Source organism: Bufo gargarizans, unplaced genomic scaffold (assembly GCF_014858855.1).
Source record: "Bufo gargarizans isolate SCDJY-AF-19 unplaced genomic scaffold, ASM1485885v1 fragScaff_scaffold_322_pilon, whole genome shotgun sequence".
In the NCBI taxonomy this organism is placed as follows: domain Eukaryota; kingdom Metazoa; phylum Chordata; class Amphibia; order Anura; family Bufonidae; genus Bufo; species Bufo gargarizans.
Window position 1 is genome coordinate 199442 of NW_025334093.1, and position 20614 is coordinate 220055.

The 20614-nt window shown below is 47.5% G+C and overlaps 1 protein-coding gene across 3 annotated transcripts; it reads right to left on the reverse strand.

Annotated features, from left to right (window-relative positions):
• Positions 1 to 2549: 2549 nt before the first annotated feature.
• Positions 2550 to 19498, reverse strand: LOC122922399 (collagen alpha-1(III) chain-like). 3 transcript variants are annotated; one of them, XM_044272995.1, is made up of 7 exons: positions 19329 to 19496; positions 17342 to 17506; positions 14228 to 14390; positions 5745 to 6001; positions 4284 to 4608; positions 3642 to 3707; positions 2550 to 3315 (listed from the first exon to the last, which is right to left on the reverse strand). In XM_044272995.1, the coding sequence occupies exons 4-7, from the start codon at positions 5985 to 5987 to the stop codon at positions 3299 to 3301; spliced, it is 651 nt and encodes a 216-aa protein (XP_044128930.1). In that variant the 5' UTR covers positions 5988 to 6001; positions 14228 to 14390; positions 17342 to 17506; positions 19329 to 19496; the 3' UTR covers positions 2550 to 3298. The 3 variants fall into 3 exon arrangements, with proteins under 3 accessions (XP_044128930.1, XP_044128929.1, XP_044128931.1); XM_044272994.1 differs by lacking the exon at positions 3642 to 3707 and having other exon boundaries at positions 2550 to 3302; positions 19329 to 19498; XM_044272996.1 differs by lacking the exon at positions 3642 to 3707.
• Between the last annotated feature and the right edge of the window lie 1116 nt (positions 19499 to 20614).

Below are 20614 nucleotides of genomic sequence, written 5' to 3' on the forward strand. Positions count from 1 at the left end.
GTGGTGGGAGGCTGACCAGTGTGAACACTGCTCCCTGGTGGCGGCCTGAGCTACTGCAGTGTGCGGCGGTGGAAGGCTGACCAGTATGACAGCGCTCTCAGCGAAGTCTGTTACTCCATGGAGAGAAGCTTTCTTATTACTATACTCTCTACTAACTTTCAGTCCTAAAAAAATATAAAATAAATTTGATGTATTCTTTTTTATTTGTCCCAAACTTTTGTCCCATATAGATTTCCAGACCGTGCATCCGGGAGCTCCTCTGGAGGGTCCGGATGGTGCAGAAATCTTAGCCCTGATAGGCTCCGCCCACTTTGACCTAAAAATCTGTTTTCTAACTCCAATTTTGGATTTAATATATTATTTTTGATGTTCATTTAACTTAGGGAGACTTTTTGCAATGCATTATGGGTAATTATGCAAATGAGATCAATTTCTATTGGTTGACGTTTTAATTATTCAAAATGGCTGCCAAAGAGGCGGGGTTTATCTCAGGAGAAGGCAGATCAGCACCAGGACCATGAGCTTCTCCTCACCTCAGACCCCACTGACCATCAGGAAGCCATCAACCTGTTCACCGGCCGGAAGAGGAAGGAGAGGCGAAGGACAGAGCGGGGGGAGGACTGAGCGCAGGGAGGAGAGGAGGAGGACAGAGTACGGGGAGGACTGATTTCAGGGATGTGATGACACTGACCGTCGTCTGAAGGGATGAGAGGTGGATCACTTGAATTAAGATAATACTTAAAAAAATACGTGTTTCAGCCGCACCACATAGAGCAAAGCAGAAGTCAACACTTCCTAAAATGACACACACACCTGTAGCAGTCAGCCCTGATCCGGAGGCTCGTGCTCCCCGCTGTTCACACTGTGCAGATCCGCAGGTGACGCAGCTTTCTCCCTTTACTGCACCTTTCCTGACAGCTCCCACCACCACGCTGTCTCCGCTGCAGATCGCCCGCCACGGGACAAGTATAAATAGTGCATTACACGTACATGTGGTATAACAAATCATACACGTTATTATCGGGCCCTCTCTCCACTCCATCTTGGTTTGGCCCCTCCGGCCTTTGTCAGGGTCATGTCTGATGAGCCACGCCGATGCTGTTTTTGGCTCAGGCTCAGAATTTATGCACAATGTCAGAGATGAAGACGATGAGTCCGGTTATACCGCCATTAGCCTCTCTGTACCGACACAGCGCTGCACCTTTACAATAAACAGTAGCGGGCAGATTTACTAAGAGCACTGCGCTCTTCGCCGTCTAAGCATAGCAGCCTTAATGACACACCTTTACCGTTCTGGTATTACACTTCAGTACAGCAGAGGTACGCTGCTGACATCCTGTGCTGTAATGAAGTGTAATACCACAGTGTGACCACAGGATGTCAGCAGCATACCTGGGCTGTACTGAAGTGTAATACCACAGTGTGACCACAGGATGTCAGCAGCGTACCTGTGCTGTCCTGAAGTGTAATACCACAGTGTGACCACAGGATGTCAGCAGCGTACCTGTGCTGTCCTGAAGTGTAATACCACAGTATGTCAGCAGCGTACCTGTGCTGTAATGAAGTGTAATACCACAGTGTGACCACAGGATGTCAGCAGCGTACCTGGGCTGTACTGAAGTGTAATAACAGCAGCGTACCTGTGCTGTACGGAAGTGTAATACCACAGTGTGAGCACAGGATGTCAGCAGCATACCTGGGCTGTACTGAAGTGTAATACCACAGTGTGAGCACAGGATGTCAGCAGCGTACCTGGGCTGTACTGAAGTGTAATACCACAGTGTGACCACAGGATGTCAGCAGCATACCTGTGCTGTACTGAAGTGTAATACCACAGTGTGACCACAGGATGTCAGCAGCGTACCTGTGCTGTACTGAAGTGTAATACCACAGTGTGACCACAGGATGTCAGCAGCGTACCTGTGCTGTACTGAAGTGTAATAACAGCAGCGTACCTGTGCTGTACTGAAGTGTAATACCACAGTGTGACCACAGGATTTCAGCAGCGTACCTGGGCTGTACTGAAGTGTAATACCACAGTGTGACCACAGGATGTCAGCAGCGTACCTGTGCTGTACGGAAGTGTAATACCACAGTGTGAGCACAGGATGTCAGCAGCGTACCTGGGCTGTACTGAAGTGTAATACCACAGTGTGACCACAGGATGTCAGCAGCGTACCTGTGCTGTACGGAAGTGTAATACCACAGTGTGAGCACAGGATGTCAGCAGCGTACCTGGGCTGTACTGAAGTGTAATACCACAGTGTGACCACAGGATGTCAGCAGCGTACCTGGGCTGTACTGAAGTGTAATACCACAGTGTGACCACAGGATGTCAGCAGCGTACCTGACTGAAGTGTAATACCACAGTGTGACCACAGGATGTCCCGATATTTATGCGGAAAAATGGAGGCTGCAAAATTTAGAAAAACTCAGTGGCGGTATTGCTGTTTTGTACAATTCCCCCAAGAAAGAGTTAATCAGTGAGTTATGTGGACCCAAAATGGCGCCATTAAAAATTTCAAGTTGTCCTGCAAAAAAAAAAAAATGTAGGCCAGGCATGCGTGTGTACATCAGAGACAGGAAGCAGTGGGAACCGGGACACTGTGAAAGGTGGACGTGCACAACATATTCTGGGAAGGAACACTGCTAACCGGCAGTGAACGTGTGTCTCTAAGGAGAGGCGGCCTCTGGGACATTAGCACTGGTTGAGTATTGGCCACCTACTCATTTGATGTAGGATTATACGCCATTACGCGTATGCAGGGTATAGCGCAGACTTCTCTGTGGGCACAGAATGTGGCGGCATTACCCGTGTGCACAGTTTACTGCAGTACTACAGGTGCTATTATTGGCAAATGTTATTTGTATGTATACTGTGGCACAGGGTAGCATCATTTACTGTATACATACAGTGCCGTGGCCTAACTAGAACTGACTGGGCCCCACAGCAGATTTTTGAAACGTCTTTGCACTTCATGTGCACTCACCTCCGCTCCCGGGACTGGTCGGCTCTGGTCGGCTCCCCTCCGCTCCGCTCCCGGGACTGGTCGGCTCCCCTCCGCTCCCGGGACTGGTCGGCTCACCTCCGCTCTCGGGACTGGTCGGCTCACCTCCGCTCTCGGGACTGGTCGGCTCCCCTCCGCTCTCGGGACTGGTCGGCTCCCCTCCGCTCCCGGGACTGGTCGGCTCCCCTCCGCTCCCGGGACTGGTCGGCTCCCCTTCGCTCCCGGGACTGGTCGGCTCACCTCCGCTCCCGGGACTGGTCGGCTCACCTCCGCTCCCGGGACTGGTCGGCTCACCTCCGCGGTAGTACTGAAGTGTAATACCACAGTGTGACCACAGGATGTCAGCAGCGTACCTGGGCTGTACTGAAGTGTAATACCACAGTGTGACCACAGGATTTCAGCAGCGTACCTGGGCTGTACTGAAGTGTAATACCACAGTGTGACCACAGGATGTCAGCAGCGTACCTGTGCTGTACGGAAGTGTAATACCACAGTGTGAGCACAGGATGTCAGCAGCGTACCTGGGCTGTACTGAAGTGTAATACCACAGTGTGACCACAGGATGTCAGCAGCGTACCTGGGCTGTACTGAAGTGTAATACCACAGTGTGACCACAGGATGTCAGCAGCGTACCTGACTGAAGTGTAATACCACAGTGTGACCACAGGATGTCCCGATATTTATGCGGAAAAATGGAGGCTGCAAAATTTAGAAAAACTCAGTGGCGGTATTGCTGTTTTGTACAATTCCCCCAAGAAAGAGTTAATCAGTAAGTTATGCGGACCCAAAATGGCGCCATTAAAAATTTCAAGTTGTCCTGCAAAAAAAAAAAATGTAGGCCAGGCATGCGTGTGTACATCAGAGACAGGAAGCAGTGGGAACCGGGACACTGTGAAAGGTGGACGTGCACAACATATTCTGGGAAGGAACACTGCTAACCGGCAGTGAACGTGTGTCTCTAAGGAGAGGCGGCCTCTGGGACATTAGCACTGGTTGAGTATTGGCCACCTACTCATTTGATGTAGGATTATACGCCATTACGCGTATGCAGGGTATAGCGCAGACTTCTCTGTGGGCACAGAATGTGGCGGCATTACCCGTGTGCACAGTTTACTGCAGTACTACAGGTGCTATTATTGGCAAATGTTATTTGTATGTATACTGTGGCACAGGGTAGCATCATTTACTGTATACATACAGTGCCGTGGCCTAACTAGAACTGACTGGGCCCCACAGCAGATTTTTGAAACGTCTTTGCACTTCATGTGCACTCACCTCCGCTCCCGGGACTGGTCGGCTCTGGTCGGCTCCCCTCCGCTCCGCTCCCGGGACTGGTCGGCTCCCCTCCGCTCCCGGGACTGGTCGGCTCACCTCCGCTCTCGGGACTGGTCGGCTCCCCTCCGCTCTCGGGACTGGTCAGCTCCCCTCCGCTCCCGGGACTGGTCGGCTCCCCTCCGCTCCCGGGACTGGTCGGCTCCCCTTCGCTCCCGGGACTGGTCGGCTCACCTCCGCTCCCGGGACTGGTCGGCTCACCTCCGCTCCCGGGACTGGTCGGCTCACCTCCGCTCCCGGGACTGGTCGGCTCACCTCCGCGGTAGTACTGAAGTGTAATACCACAGTGTGACCACAGGATGTCAGCAGCGTACCTGGGCTGTACTGAAGTGTAATACCACAGTGTGACCACAGGATTTCAGCAGCGTACCTGGGCTGTACTGAAGTGTAATACCACAGTGTGACCACAGGATGTCAGCAGCGTACCTGTGCTGTACGGAAGTGTAATACCACAGTGTGAGCACAGGATGTCAGCAGCGTACCTGGGCTGTACTGAAGTGTTATACCACAGTGTGACCACAGGATGTCAGCAGCGTACCTGGGCTGTACTGAAGTGTAATACCACAGTGTGACCACAGGATGTCAGCAGCGTACCTGTGCTGTACTGAAGTGTAATACCACAGTGTGAGCACAGGATGTCAGCAGCATACCTGGGCTGTACTGAAGTGTAATACCACAGTGTGACCACAGGATGTCAGCAGCGTACCTGGGCTGTACTGAAGTGTAATACCACAGTGTGACCACAGGATGTCAGCAGCGTACCTGACTGAAGTGTAATACCACAGTGTGACCACAGGATGTCCCGATATTTATGCGGAAAAATGGAGGCTGCAAAATTTAGAAAAACTCAGTGGCGGTATTGCTGTTTTGTACAATTCCCCCAAGAAAGAGTTAATCAGTAAGTTATGCGGACCCAAAATGGCGCCATTAAAAATTTCAAGTTGTCCTGCAAAAAAAAAAAATGTAGGCCAGGCATGCGTGTGTACATCAGAGACAGGAAGCAGTGGGAACCGGGACACTGTGAAAGGTGGACGTGCACAACATATTCTGGGAAGGAACACTGCTAACCGGCAGTGAACGTGTGTCTCTAAGGAGAGGCGGCCTCTGGGACATTAGCACTGGTTGAGTATTGGCCACCTACTCATTTGATGTAGGATTATACGCCATTACGCGTATGCAGGGTATAGCGCAGACTTCTCTGTGGGCACAGAATGTGGCGGCATTACCCGTGTGCACAGTTTACTGCAGTACTTCAGGTGCTATTATTGGCAAATGTTATTTGTATGTATACTGTGGCACAGAGTAGCATCATTTACTGTATACATACAGTGCCGTGGCCTAACTAGAACTGACTGGGCCCCACAGCAGATTTTTGAAACGTCTTTGCACTTCATGTGCACTCACCTCCGCTCCCGGGACTGGTCGGCTCCCCTCCGCTCCGCTCCCGGGACTGGTCGGCTCCCCTCCGCTCCCGGGACTGGTCGGCTCACCTCCGCTCTTGGGACTGGTCGGCTCCCCTCCGCTCTCGGGACTGGTCGGCTCCCCTCCGCTCCCGGGACTGGTCGGCTCACCTCCGCTCCCGGGACTGGTCGGCTCACCTCCGCTCCCGGGACTGGTCAGACAAGGCCCAGCAGCCGCTTCGTCCATTTCCTACAGTGTCACTGTAAATAATGTCATTGTATAATACTGACGAGGGGGCTCTGACAATATCATCTTTTAGTCCTCCTCCTGAGGGGGCCCTTTGTGCGTTCAGGCCCCAAAACAGCCGCTTCCCCTGTAGCTAAGTTTTTGTGCTGATTGAGGGGGGGCCCATTATACCCCAGTCCCACACTGGATACATGGCAGGAGGATAAGTTTACTTTCAGGTCGGCGTTTTGGTTTCCCGTTTTGAGTTTCGGCAGAGGATCTCAAAACCGGACAAAAACGGTTCTGTTGCGTTTGATGCATCCGTTCTGTTCGCATGCTGTTATGTTAATGTGAAACGGAACAAACCGGATCCGTCCCGAAAACATTGTAAGTCAATGAGTGATGGATCTGTTTTTTTCGGATCAGAAAAGAAATTCACCTGGCACCAATGACTTCCGGTTTGTTCCACTTCGATAACCGGACACAAAACCGCAGCTTGCTGCTACCATAACGGAAGGCATCCTGAAGCCAGCATACCCCATTCGCAATACATCGGCCCAAAACGGAAACCCAAAGCACTGATGGGAAAGATAGTCAGAGGTGTAGATAAGGGTCAGCACGGGGGTGGGGCACACATCTGAGTGGGCAACAACGCATGACCACTACGGCTAAACACTGGTTAACAGGACACATTGATCCATGTGGACTGGAATCCATCACTTTTTCTGTCTGGCCCGGACCACCATGATAACTTCTCCGGCCTGACTTGTGTCTGCAGAGAATGTAACAGAAACATCTTATAAGGTTTCTATCCACCCTATTGTTCCCACCCCGCCGACACCCCCAATACTGTGCCTGCTGCTGCCCCGTCCGCCCGTTACCGTACCTTATTTTATCTTAGAGCCGCCCGAGCCCTCTTCATGCTGGCCGGGTACATGACGATATGATGCTCTCAGCATTAACCTCTTTAGGACACAGGACGTACAGGTAAGTACGTCCTATGTATTTCCGATCGATCGGAACCCCCCCCCCGTGTAGGCGATCGCAGCAAACCGCAGGTCAATTCAGACCCGCGGTTTGCTGCGTTTCTGGGTTATTCGGGTCTCTGAGGACCCGATAGCCCAGAACAGGATGGTGATCGGTGGTGTGTTTTTACCCCACCAATCACCATCCTGCGATCCTGAGAGGTGATGTGACATCACCTCTCAGGATCGCCTCTGATTGGTAGGTGGGCGGGCGGACAGGAGATTTAAATGTTGCCAGCGCTCCTCTCCTCCTCCTTTTGTGTCCAGGAGCAGAGGAGAGAGGAGCGCTGCAGTGCACGTCGTCGGATCTGAGCCAGCATCACCCCATCTGCGTCCCAGCACCCATCCTTGCCCCCAGGACCTGATCTGTGCCCCAGCACCCCCCCATCTGATCAGCAGGTAATTAGGGAAAGTCTAGGGAAAGGTTGGGCTAGGCAGTGATATAAAAGGGAAAGTTAGTGGGGAAAAAAAAGTTTTATTGCATCACCCTAGACCCCTCCTTCAGGGGTGCTGCCGCATTTTTTTTTGTGCGCGTACGCTGACTGCGGACGGCGCTCTTAGCGTCTGGCCACTGTTAGCGCATCGCACACCCCAACGCTGATCAACTTCGGACGTTTGATCAGCCCCCACACACACGCACACTGAATAAATATTTACATGCACGCACACACACACACAGACACACACACAGACACAACCTCCCCTATAGTCCGCCGGATGTTCTCGGCCGAGGAGGCATACGCCCAGCTTGCCTCCGAGTTCGAGAGCCCCAGTGAGGATGACCCCACTTTCCTGTTGTCATCCGCGTCCTCCTCATCATCTAGCGATGATGATGATCCCCCAGGGCGGCGGAGCAAGGGGACCGCCATGCTATGGACTCGGTGGCCCACCCTAGTACGAGCCGCTTTGGGGCTCGTACTAGTTTTCCGGCCTACCAGTTAAATCCACCCAGAGCGATTTGAGCCCCTGATTCCTGAGTTTGTAGGCCAATCAGGAATCCAGATTTCCACAGTGAGCTTCACTGAATATGACTTTTTTAGTCTTTTTTTTCAGTTACCAACTGGTAAATCTAATGGTGGAGCAAACAAACCTGTACGCCCAACAGTTCGTTGCTCAACACCCGGGCTCCTTTTTGGCTAGGCCCGCTGGCTGGACCCCGGTCAGTGCAGCCGAGATGAGGACATTTTGGGGCCTCGTGCTGCATATGGGCCTAGTCAAGAAACCTAGTGTCAGGCATTACTGGAGTGGGGACGTCCTTTACCAGACCCCACTTTACAGTACGGCCATGACATGCTCCCGGTTTGATGCCATCCGGAAATGTCTTGCATTATGCAGATAATGCAGCATGTCCCCCCCGAGGTGATCCTGCCTATGACCGCCTGTACAAAATCAGGCCGGTCATCGATCACTTTGGGGCCAAATTTGTACAGGCCTATGTACCTGGAAGGGAGGTCGCGGTTGATGAGTCTCTCATTGCGTTCAAGGGGAGACTAATTTTCCGTTAGTATGTTCCCTCTAAGCGGACGAGGTATGGCGTGAAGCTGTACAAACTTTCTGTGAGCACCTCAAGGTACACTTATAAGTTTCGTGTGTATGAGGGGCGAGATTCCCGTATTCAGCCCCCAGAATGTCCCCCCACTCTGGGTGTTAGCGGGAAACTTGTGTGGGACCTTATGCACCCACTGCCAGATAAGGGTTACCACCTGTACGTGGATAACTTTTATACTAGTATCCCCTTGTTCCAGTCCCTCACCGCCAGATCCACGGCCGCTTGTGGGACAGTGCGGAAAAATCAACGAGGCCTCCCTACCCTCCCCCTCCAGGTACCTATCCCCAGGGGTGAGACCCGTGCCCTTACCAGAGGAAACCTGTTGCTGGTCAGAAATAAGGACAAGGGATGTCCTTGTACTGTCCACAATTCACGGTAGCGGCATCACCCCTGTCCCTGTGCGAGGTACCGCGGCAACTGTCCTCAAGCCCGATTGTATCGTCGACTACAATCGGTATATGGGAGGAGTTGATCTCTCTGATCAAGTCCTCAAGCCATATAACGCCATGTGCAAAACCCGGGCATGGTACAAAAAAGGTGCAGTCTGCTTGGTGCAGGTTGCCATGTACAACTCTTTTGTGCTGTCCCGGAGCGCTGGCAGCACAGGGACATTCCTCCAGTTCTATGAGGCAGTCCTCAAGGACCTGATCTTTTCAGACCGGGAAAGAGCAGGCCGGAGTACTCAGGAACTGGAGGCGCCCGGATCGTCCCTGGCCAACACTTTCCAGGTGTGAAGATACCTGCGGCTTTCCACCTCTCATCTTCCTGCAGTCTTTCCCCTGAAGAGTCATGGACAGAAACGTGCCACGTCGGGAGACCATTGGAAGCAACTCTACCTTCATCTCACTGGCAGAACTTCTGTAGTTTTAGGGTTAGGTCCAATATAGGGACAGGCTACCGGACGAGGTCGCCTTTTCCAAGGCGGGTGCGCCGCGTAGATAGGTAGTAGCATAATAGCCCCCTTCACCTTGGTAGGGTTACACAGGATTAACTCCATTGCTCCGTCTACTCGGTCCCACATTGAATGCACCCATTCCCGCACGGCATGATCCAAGTGTCTCCTGTCTCCTGTATCCAAGGACCTCTCCCACTACCTACAAAGGGTCTGGTAAGACTGTTCGCGTCTTCCCGGACGGAACAGATTTTTTGTCTCTACCAGCAACGCCCCTGGTTGAGGGACACAGAACCATGGGTATACACTCAGCTGCCAGATATAAAAAAAATGTTGGCTCCATCCAGGTGGGCTATAACCTCTCCACGGACACTAGGCTAATCAGTTTGTACCAATAATAGTAGGAGAGAGAAAACGATCTAGGAACCACATTTCCTGTGCCGAGCGGGGAACAGAACAGCCTGTGTCCCCAATGAATTGAACTAGAAAGGGATTTTACAGTAAGTATGTATTCCAATATTCTTGTTGATGTCATTGGAGGACACAGCACCGGGACATCCCAAAGCAGTCCAAGAGGGTGGGAAGAGAATAGCTATGTAAACAGTTAAGCATACAGTTGCTAGCGGAACCATGTGACCTAGCAGGACCAGTATAGGCTATAGAATGGATATGGCAAATAGGAAAAACTAAGGAAATGGGCCGTGAGGGGCAGAGTTCAAAGAACTGTAGGAGACAACAAGGATCCAAAGGACAAGTGTTTGGGAAAAAATTCCAGGCACAAGAAAGGTAACAAAGATAAACAGCCAGCTCCATCCAAAGCTGGGGAAAAAGAAAACTGTAAAGTGAGTAAAGGGAGCAGGGCAAGGAAAATGTCCTGCATGAGAACAGGGAGGTAAACAATTACCTACTGGAGGGCCAGGGGAAGGCGTATGGAACAATCAGGGTTCCCCAGTGAGGAAATTATAGTGCGGCTACAACCAAAAGGCGCCTGCTGGAAATGTCTGGATAGAGGAGGATGCCCTGGGAAGACGATCTATAAAAGAAAAGATCCAACAGGAAAAATAGGATGGTCCCAACGGGCCATTGAGAGAACCTGTCAGGAGAGAAAATGCCCAGGAAAAGACAAGAGCAGTCCTGACACAAGGAGAAAACCTTTTGGAAAGAAAGCTAAACGAAGCCTAAGAGGAACATCAACTGGCAAAAAAAGACAATCCAGTAGAGCATAGATTGAAAAGAACCTTACCATGAATTGGATTGGACAAGGAAAAAACACTGAACTGTCCCAAACCAAAGAAATGTCCTGTCACACCATGAGAAGGCCCAGGAGACAATGCCAGGGCAGAGTAGGCAGAAGCACTGGACATATTGAGATACGGAATCGCAAAGTCTCATGATGGTAAGGGAGAAGGGCTCCGTCCTCTGCAAGTCAGGTGGGGAAAAAGAGACACCATAGGAGCAGAAGCAGCTGGAATGTAGTGGGAATGTACTCAACCACTGGGGAAGAAGGGGGTCATTAGCGATGGCTAGAGGAAGAGAACGTAAAAACGTGCCTCCCATAAATAGGGTCAAGAATTGTGCTTTAGAAAACTGGAATAGGACATCACAGTCAAATGTAAGACAAAACCCTGGCCTCTGGAAGTCCCATGAAAAGGTTAGCCAGTTGCAGGAATTAGCAATACAAGTGGAGAGATACTTGTCTGAGAGGTATTGGAGTGCAAGATCAAATCCCGTGCAGTGAGAAATTGCCATCCCATGAGTGGCCAAGAAAAGTATAAAACTGAATTTGAGTTTGCAAACAGGAGGAAGAAGCTCCCAGGCCTAAGACCTGAGATGGGGCTACAGTTTAGAGCCCCAAGAGGAAACAAGCCTAGGTGGACCCAGGAGAAAAAAAGAACCAAATGATGCAACTGTTACAAAGAGTGTATGTGCTCAGCGATACTGTGGGCAGCTTCTTTGGAGGGAACCAAAGTGGAGGAATGCCATCTCAAAATCCACTAAAGGGGAGACCAACCACTTAGAGAGGTGAAGTCTCTTGGTGGAAGTTTGTCCTTGACCGCCCAGATGAGATTCAGCATGGCGGAAGACAGCTTAGTACTCTGCTCGGATTACGAATCTGAGTCAGCAAACCAAAGAAATGTCCTGTCACACCATGAGAAGACCCAGGAGACGATGCCAGGGCAGAGTAGGCCGAAGCACTGGTGGCTGGACATATTGAGATATGGAATGACAAAGTCTCATGATGGTAAGGGAGAAGGGCTCCGTCCTCTGCAGGTCAGGTGGGGAAAAAGAGACACCATAGGAGCAGAAGCAGCTGGAATTTAGTGGGAATGTACTCAACCACTGGGGAAGAAGGGGGTCATTAGCGATGGCTAGGAGGAGAGAACGTAAAAACGTGCCTCCCATAAATAGGGTCAAGAATTGTGCTTTAGAAAACGGGAATAGGACATCACAGTCAAATGTAAGACAAAACCCTGGCCTCTGGAAGTCCCATGAAAAGGTTAGCCAGTTGCAGGAATTAGCAATACAAGTGGAGAGATACTTGTCTGAGAGGTAATGGAGTGGAAGATCAAATCCCGTGCAGTGAGAAATTGCCGTCCCACGAGTGGCTAAGAAAAATATAAAACTAAATTTGAGTTTGCAAACAGGAGGAAGAAGCTCCCAGGCCTAAGACCTGAGATGGGGCTACAGTTTAGAGCCCCAAGAGGAAACAAGCCTAGGGGGACCCAGGAGAAAAACAGAACCAAATGATGCAACTGTTACAAAGAGAGTATGTGCTCAGCGATACTGTGGGCAGCTTCTTTGGAGGGAACCAAAGTGGAGGAATGCCATCTGAAAATCCACTAAAGGGGAGACCAACCACTTAGAGAGGTGAAGTCTCTTGGTGGAAGTTTGTCCTTGACCGCCCAGATGAGATTCAGCATGGCGGAAGACAGCTTAGTACTCTGCTCGGATTCAGTATCTGAGTCAGCAAAGTCCCCAACTAGGCATCAGGAAGCTGAGGTGTCTCTGCCAGTGGTAGTCCTTTCTTAGAAACTAACTAGGATGCTGGAGATGACCAGGACCTTTGAGGGGGAGACCCTAGGCCGTTATTGGACCCTGCTCCTGGATATGGAGCAAGGTATGAAGCAAAGGACTCCCGGGGAGCAACCCCGGACAGTAGAGTGTGGGGAAGCCCAACAGACCCCCAAGAGAAGCCCAACAGACCCCCAAGCAGCCTCAGGCTGTCCACCCAGCAACAATATTTTACATCAGGGGCATGAAGCAATCCCAGGGGGTGGAATGGGGGGCAATTGTGCCCCTGATAAAGCAGGATTATTTTAAACATAATTAGATCTAGGCTATACCTGGGTTACAATATTTGGTATAAAAGCTAGATGGCTACAGAGGGGACGTTATGTGTCTAGACAAGGAATTCCTCTGCTGGTTTTCCCACCTGGAATATCCTAATTGATGCATACTATGAGGCTGTGTCACTCTTTGCTAAACCACATGTCACATTCCTATCGGCTCATTTGTATGTTTAGGTCGTATGGGTGACACCCAGGGCTTGGCTAAACCAGAGAGAGTCTTCTGACATTTGGAGTTGGAAGAGGAGGAGGAAGACTCAAATACCACCATGAGTCTTGTATTATTATTCTTTTACTCCTAGACTAAATTTAATGTTTCAGAGCATTTTTGGAATCATACAAAATTTCTATCATGATACCCCAGCAGCACCACGAAGCTACTGCACAGACAGAAGCTCACTTCCGGACACCGAGTTAATATGTCCCACCAAGAAGTGCTACAGATGTGGGGGGGAGGGGGGATGTGGGGATGTATGCTTTGGGGGGGAGATGTGGGGATGCATCTTCTGGGAAGAAAGGCATCTCCTCCTCCCACTGAAAATTCCATGCTGGACCTGGATTAAAAGGCTCCAAAAGACCTAAAAAAGGTATGGACATGAGGGAGTGTCAAAGCTACCCCCAATGGGGAGAAAAATGACCCATTATAACCCTTGGATTCCAGGTAAAACTCACGTGACCTAGTCCCGGGGACTCAATTAGATGGCATAGCTGATAATTAAGCCCCCTAGATGGCGGACACTGTGGAAACTGGGGAGGGAAGGAAAAAGCTGCAGAAAAAGTATGCCTTGAGGTGGGAGGGAGGGCAGGTCATAGTAACCCCTATCCAGGGCAAAAATGATCCACACAGAGGCCACCATCACGACCTAATCTCAGCAGAAGTGAGGGACTAAAGTACAATGGGGGCTGAGGGATGGATTCGGCACCCAGGGGAGATAACTAGAGGACTGGAGGGGAGAAAAGAAGGGCCAGAGGTGGCCCCTGATGGATGGGAGGTTAAGGAGTCCCTAACCAGAGTAGGAAGGATACTCACCATCCGGTGTCTTCGGGTGCTGCAGTGTCACTCCTTCGGTAAACTTATACCTGGGTGAGATTACCTGCACTCCACTGAGGATGCAGTAATGGGGGACTCAGTGACCAGGGAAGTACCGAAGTACGTGCCTGCAAGGTGTGCTACTAAAGTGGAGGCCCACAATGAAGACCCTCTGCTGCAGGATAAAACCTGCCACAGGAAGTAAAAAAATAAAATAGGAACCAGAGCTGCAGAAAAAAGCAGGTTGTGCCTGCCTCCTACAGACACTAGACTAAAAACTGGTTAGCCTAATGTCCGTGAAAAGGGTATGGCACACCTGTGCGGAGCCAACCTTTTTATATATAGTGACGCCTCTTAGTGGCAGGAACATAACCTAAATATTCAATATTTTTGTTCCACAGATTACATAGAATCTTACCTTTTTGACAGAGTTCTTCAAGCACAGCTTCTAAGCTGGGAAGCTGATGTTCCTTTCGTAGGACATAAAGACTGACCCACAAACCTATCACAGCTTCTCTTCCAAGTTTGAAAATATCATCTAGCAATATCCGGACCACATCTTTTTCTAGATCCTTGTATTTCTAGAACCACAAAAGTTGCAGACAAATGTTATTGTATGGAGTTTATTCGCACAGGAATTGACAATGCTTTCCACAATGTTTTCACACAGTTATTATCTAAAATGTAAAATGTGCTGTATTAGGCTAGTTTCACATCTGCGGCAGAGTTCTCTGGATCCGCTTTGCCAGATACTGCCGCCTGTCTGCTGAACCCCATTGCTTAGAACCTCTGCAAGCAGTAGTTTTTGTCCGGCCAATGCCCGGCATTCTCTGTCGGAACTGGTGGCTGCATCACCCTTCCCACAGATGTGAAACTCGCCTAAGTCAATCAATAATATCTTCTATCAAAGTGCTTTTAATTCTCTTGTAAGAAATCTACCAAATCTATTGTATTACCACAAATCCCAGTTTTCCTGAGATGCGAGAGTAGAGGACAATAAAATCTTGCACAAGATGGCAATTGCAGAAATCACTTATCACTGCCAAACATGCCCTCATACAGCTACGTTGGTGGAAAAATAAAAAAGTTATAACTCGAACACTGTGATTATGCAAAAAAAAATAAACATTCTTGAGAAGCTAGGCTAATTCCACATAAGGATAATACAAGCCCCTGTATTTCAGCCGAATGTCCTGGCTCAATCATAAGTTTTATAACCCAAACTATCAACAGCTACTCAACTATCGTGGAGTAAAGCGGGGAAATTGGGCCGTATTACGGGGGCAGAAATTCAGCAGATTTGATTAAATGTTTACAATATCACACAGATATTTCTCCAACAGATTTGAAGGGTGTGAAGATGCTGTAGCTGTCTCATTAGGATTATCCCTGTCCATATACCTTACAGGGAACCTGTCGCATTATACATGCAGTCCTATGTGTGGGCAGTATGGTACAAAGGAGAAGGAGCTAAGATTAACATATAGGGGGACTTGTGTAAAGAAGAACTGGCTTAGTTGCCCTTTGCAACCAATCAGATTCCACCTTTTATTTTCCAAAAGAGCTGTCCAAAATGAAAGGAGGAATCTGATTGGTTGCTATTTATCCCCTGAACTGTGGATAGAGGACAACTTTAATAAAACTCCAACTCTAATTAAACTCCTCCTCAGTTGTCAAGATACAAACAGAAGCTATACTGCGACGCCGAGCAGGCTGGAACACAGTACAATAAGCGCTACACGTAAACTTCTAGTGTATGGGCACAATGTTAATCTTCTTCTTTGCTGATGTCTGGACCATCCATGATGGAGTAGTCTCTGAGAATGTTGCAAACCAGCCTGCAGCATTCCTGGATGGACATCTTCTCCCATTTTATCACCAGGCATCCTTAAAATAGTTCATAAGGTGCCAGGCCTCCTGGATAGCCTGAACAGTGTAAGACCCACAGAAGAACTGATCACTGGGAGGTAATGTTTATATACAGTGATCAGCTCGCCCTCAGAGGACCTTTGTTTAGAGCAGGACTTGCCTCATTGGGACAAACCCTTTAACGGTCATGGCTACTTTGGGCATGCTACAATTAGACTGCATTGTCACCCTGGTAAATCACAACTAATGACAGTGAATGTGGTCACAGTATAGCCCGCCAGTTAACGTGACTGCGACACAAAAATCGGCAAAAAATCAAACCTATTGGATTTCAATACGACTACATTCTATACCATTATTTGGAATTTAGCAGCGCCTCTTTTGCCTATGGCAACCAGATTCCACCTTTCTTCTTCCAAAGGAGTTCTGACAAATGACAGTCAAACCTGACACTTGTTTTTGACTAACTTTTAGCTTCAGAATCCAAAAGTGACCCCAGTTTTTCTCTATCACAACATTTTAAGCTACGGGACACCCTCTCGTTTAACTAAAAAAAACATACAAAATGCACATACAATAGAAAATAATGCAAAAATTACCTGAATGTAATGTTTATTTGAAGTTATATTGTTCATACAAAGGATACCGTAAGTCAATCTATGGACAATCTCACCTGATGTAATAGTCAGCCATCATATGTACATCTCATCTACCCTGATACTGTCCCTCCATGACCTTCAAATCTTGGTGAAGTCGTTCATCTTGCTCATCACTGACCACACCAAGGTTTTCCAGGACGTTAGCAAGATGGCTATGCAGAAAATGCACATTAATCCTCATGTTGCAACCAAGTGTTTTGTAGCTTTCCAAGAGTTTTTGGACAATTTTGGTGTAATAGTTTGCTCGTGAATTTCCAAGAAAGTCTTTGACAAGATCTTTGAATGATAACCAAGTTCTAACATTGTCCCGATGAAATGTGAACCATCAAACATAACGGCCTTTAATTTTTCAAATGACAGGCTAGCAAATGCTAAAATGAGGTACTTGAAACAGTCTCCTTCAGTTGGCAAAGCCTTAACGAATTGTTTCATGAGACTCAGTTTTGTGTGCAAAGGTGGGAATAGAATGTTCTTTCTTTCAACAAGTGGCTCCTATAGAATGTTTGGATCTCTAGGTTTAAGGTCAGATCTTGGATGACAATTCCTCTCCACTCAATGCTTCTCATGAGCTCGGCTGTCCCACATGCATAGAAAACAAGGATACTTGGTATATTCGCTTTGCTGACCAAGTAGGAGGATTACTATTTTAAGGTCAACACAGATGATCCAATTATGTTTGTATCCAAAAATTGAGGTATGGAGACAGCACGTCGTTCATGTGAAGTTTATTCCAGATGCGTTTCGGCAATAAGCCTTTTTCAAGCTTATTGCCGAAACGTTGCATCTGGAATAAACTTCACATGAAGGACATGTTGTCTCCATACCTCAATTAACCGCTTCTCTTGGAGATGCGCACCCACTGCCTATTTCAAACAGGAGTGCTGTCTATTCTTCTTTTTGTGGACCCAATTATGTTTGTACGTTATACATTTTCATGCTTTTTATTTCTTTGATATAGAATCATAAATGTGTTATAGTAACCTTTTTTTGCATAAATCACCCACCGTAACTTCTGGGATATTTTGCAAATTTAGTTGATCCAAGAGTGAGTACAGATTCAAGTTCTCCACGATGTAGAGCAGATCATCTTGGAAATATTTATATATCATGCGCAGTGCGTGATCTTCAAACTGACGGAGCTTCTGCTGAAACATTTCAATGCTATCCCCCTATTAAAACAAGAGATCTTATTATTTAACCCCTTAAGGACATTGCCTATTTTAGAGTTCAGGAAACAGTGAGCCATTTACTAAAGTGTTAAGCGGCGTAAAAACATAAAAATCACAAATTAAAGTGCACACCATATTCGCGCCATAATTTGCTACTTTTTTTAAGCTTCTAGACACTTTTTTAGAGGGGTAAGAAAAGGGATGGGGCTTAACGGGATGGTCGGGGCTTTGCACAACCTGTTGGATATATATAACTTACGCTAGAAACCGGCCTAAATTATAGCTGACCCTTAGCTGGCGTAGACTTCAATTTCTGGCGCACGGGCTGTCAGAGATGCAACTAATTTATTAGGTGGCATCTGCCTCTTAATCAATTAGGCGCATCTCAATCTGGCGCAGAGAGATGAAGACTGGCGTATGGGAATGCTAGTCTTGATAAATGTCTCTTAGTGGTTTTTTATGTTGTTTTATCTCCCCATTTCAAATATTTCCATTGACATAGCTGCGTAAGGGATTTTTTTTTATTTGCAGAACAAGTTGTATTTTCAAATTGTACCATTTTCAGAAACATCTAATATATATTGTCATTTTTCTTTGGGGGGGAGGGGTGTTGCTAAAAAAAAAACAAAAAAAAAAACACAAACAAGTCACAGTTCTGAATAATTGTCAGCAAGTTATATATGTCTTAGTGTTTGAAAATCAACTTGACAAATCACAGAGCCACAACTATATTTCAATTTTTTTTTTTTATGGCGTTTACCATGCAGTATACGTCACAGGGTAACCTCAGTGTGTTAGTCAGTACAATTACACCAATAACACATTTAAATCTATACATTTTCTATTTTTGTACAATAAAAACTTATTTGAAAATAATTTTTTTGTGCTGCTTTGTTCCAAGACCCAGGACATTTATTTTTGTGTTAATGGAGCTGTGTGAGGGCTAGTATTTGTATTTTTTTTTCACTGCATTGTGTTTTCTAGCATTGACAACAGCATCTGAAGGGTTAAATGAATACAATCCGGGCATCAGAGTGGGGTGCCAAATTATATTGTAAGGGGATTTTTAAGTACTGGTTCTGTCCCTTTAATTCTGTTCCTTTTTATTATTACCATTCTGTGTAATGATGTGCCTTGTAATGTAGTACCCATCCCCCATTGTGCTGATAAGACCACACTCCTGAGTGATCTCAGATACATGCGTGCTGCCCACTGGAGGAGGGGCTAAAAAGTTTAAACTCTGTGACGCACATAAATTCGGGGGACTCCACCTAGAACTTTAGCATTTTACTATTAGAGGAAACAGCAAAAAAAAGATGTTTTCTTTGTTGTTTGCTCATTTCCAGATGCTGAAAGGTATGTTCTCCATACTTCTCAAGTTAAACGGCAGTACATACAGAAGCTCTCTCACCCATCCCATTTGTGATCCTGAGAACAGACCATCAATATAAAAATCCTGGATTACCCCAGGAACACCTCCATTATCCACTTATACTATTCTAGTTGGTCCTAGAGCAAATAATACATTATAGTGCGGGATCTGGTGTCCTGTCTATTGGTGAGCGGCCAGGACCACTATGGAGCATCTTATACTGACACTATAGGTAATAATCCAGAACAGATGAAGGTGAAGGGGTTAAGCAGTATACACACCGCCTTACTTTCCACAACCATGTCCCCATAGACTTGTCAGACCTGTTATGCAAAATATTAGAGAAGGTGAGTGGATACATATCTACCAGGAAATGCCGAGAAATTAGAGGAAGCCAAAACTTATATATATATATATGTAGGATTATAAAAGCAGAAGGGATGCGCTTACCTATTTATCTGTCTGCCATGGATATGAACCCCTAAAACAGTCTTATACAAAGCAGAGCACCTTCCTTCTTGGGATGTCTCCTGTTTTCAGCGATGCGTAGGTATAGGTGAGGCACAGGTAATCAAAGTACCTAGTCATTATTAGTCTCCAACAGGCAGAGCAGTGGGTGGGGAGTTTTTGTCTCCCAGCAGCCTATGTCGTAGCATACTTCACCGTCTATCAGAATGGACTTCATTAATATTTTCCCTTTAACCCCTTCTCTCCCAGGCTTGTTTTCACCTTTCTGCCCAGGACATTTTTGAAAATCTGACATGTGTCACTTTATGTAGTAATAATGTTAGAATCCTTTTACTTATCCAGGTCATTCTGAGATTATTTCCTCGTGACACATTGTACTTCCTGACAGTGGTACATTTGAGTCCATATATTTCACATTTATTTATGAAAACAATGCAAAGTTTACCCAAATTTTTTTTCAAAATTTAAATTTCTCTGCTTTTAAAGACAGTTAGTGGATGTTAGTTTAGAATTTTAGATGCAATTTTTTAACTTGTTGGGGACACATGACATAACGGTACGTCATGATGCCCTGGTACTTAAGGACACATGACGTACCAGTACGTCATGTGTATTTACGATCACCGCTGCGCGGCACACAGTGATCGGAACAGAGTGCCTGCTGAAATCATTCAGCAGGCACTCTAGGACAATGCCGAGGGGGGTCCTGTGACCCCCCGTATCGGCGATCGCACCAAACCGCAGGTCAATTCAGACCTGTGGTTGGCGGTGTTTCCGGGTGGTTCGGGCAGCGACTGCAGTGGCCATCGGGTAGACGCGATGCTGTAATGGGGACCCGATGGCATGGAAGGCAGCCCGAAGCCTTCCTTAGGCATCGGGGCTGCCTTCCAGTGGAGAGCCTGTGAGATCCAGTCAGTTAGGTTAGAAGCTAGAGGGGCTTCTGTGTAGTCTGGATGCACCTCCCTCCTCTCTTTGGAGGATGGGGTATGGCCGGCACAGACAGAGGAAAGAAGGAAGCTGGGGAATGAGTCAAAAAGGTCTTGAAATGATGACATACGAAAAATGCCAAATGAAAGTGGAGGTGGAGAGATGTGCTGCTGGTTGTAGAATGGTTAACAGATGGAAAGTCTAAAGAGAAAAAAGAGCAAACCTTCAGGGCTTTGTTCTCTAGCAGGGAGTCAAAATATGAGATGGATGAAAGTAAGTCATCTGGGTCGAGGAAGTGGTTAATCCAGTATAATGTGCGGTTTATGAATTTGATGTAATGA

What these genes read in the sequence shown, in the direction of transcription:
- LOC122922399 (XM_044272994.1), bottom strand. Translation starts at nt 5,987, where the DNA reads ATGGACGAAGCGGCTGCTGGGCCTTGTCTGACCAGTCCCGGGAGCGGA. An exon ending in GACCAGTCCCGGGAGCGGAG is followed by an intron (nt 4,609 to 5,744) that starts GTGAGTGCACAT and finishes ATTACACTTCAG; the next exon opens with TACTACCGCGGAGGTGAGCC. An exon ending in GACCAGTCCCGGGAGCGGAG is followed by an intron (nt 3,303 to 4,283) that starts GTGAGTGCACAT and finishes ACTACCGCGGAG; the next exon opens with GTGAGCCGACCAGTCCCGGG.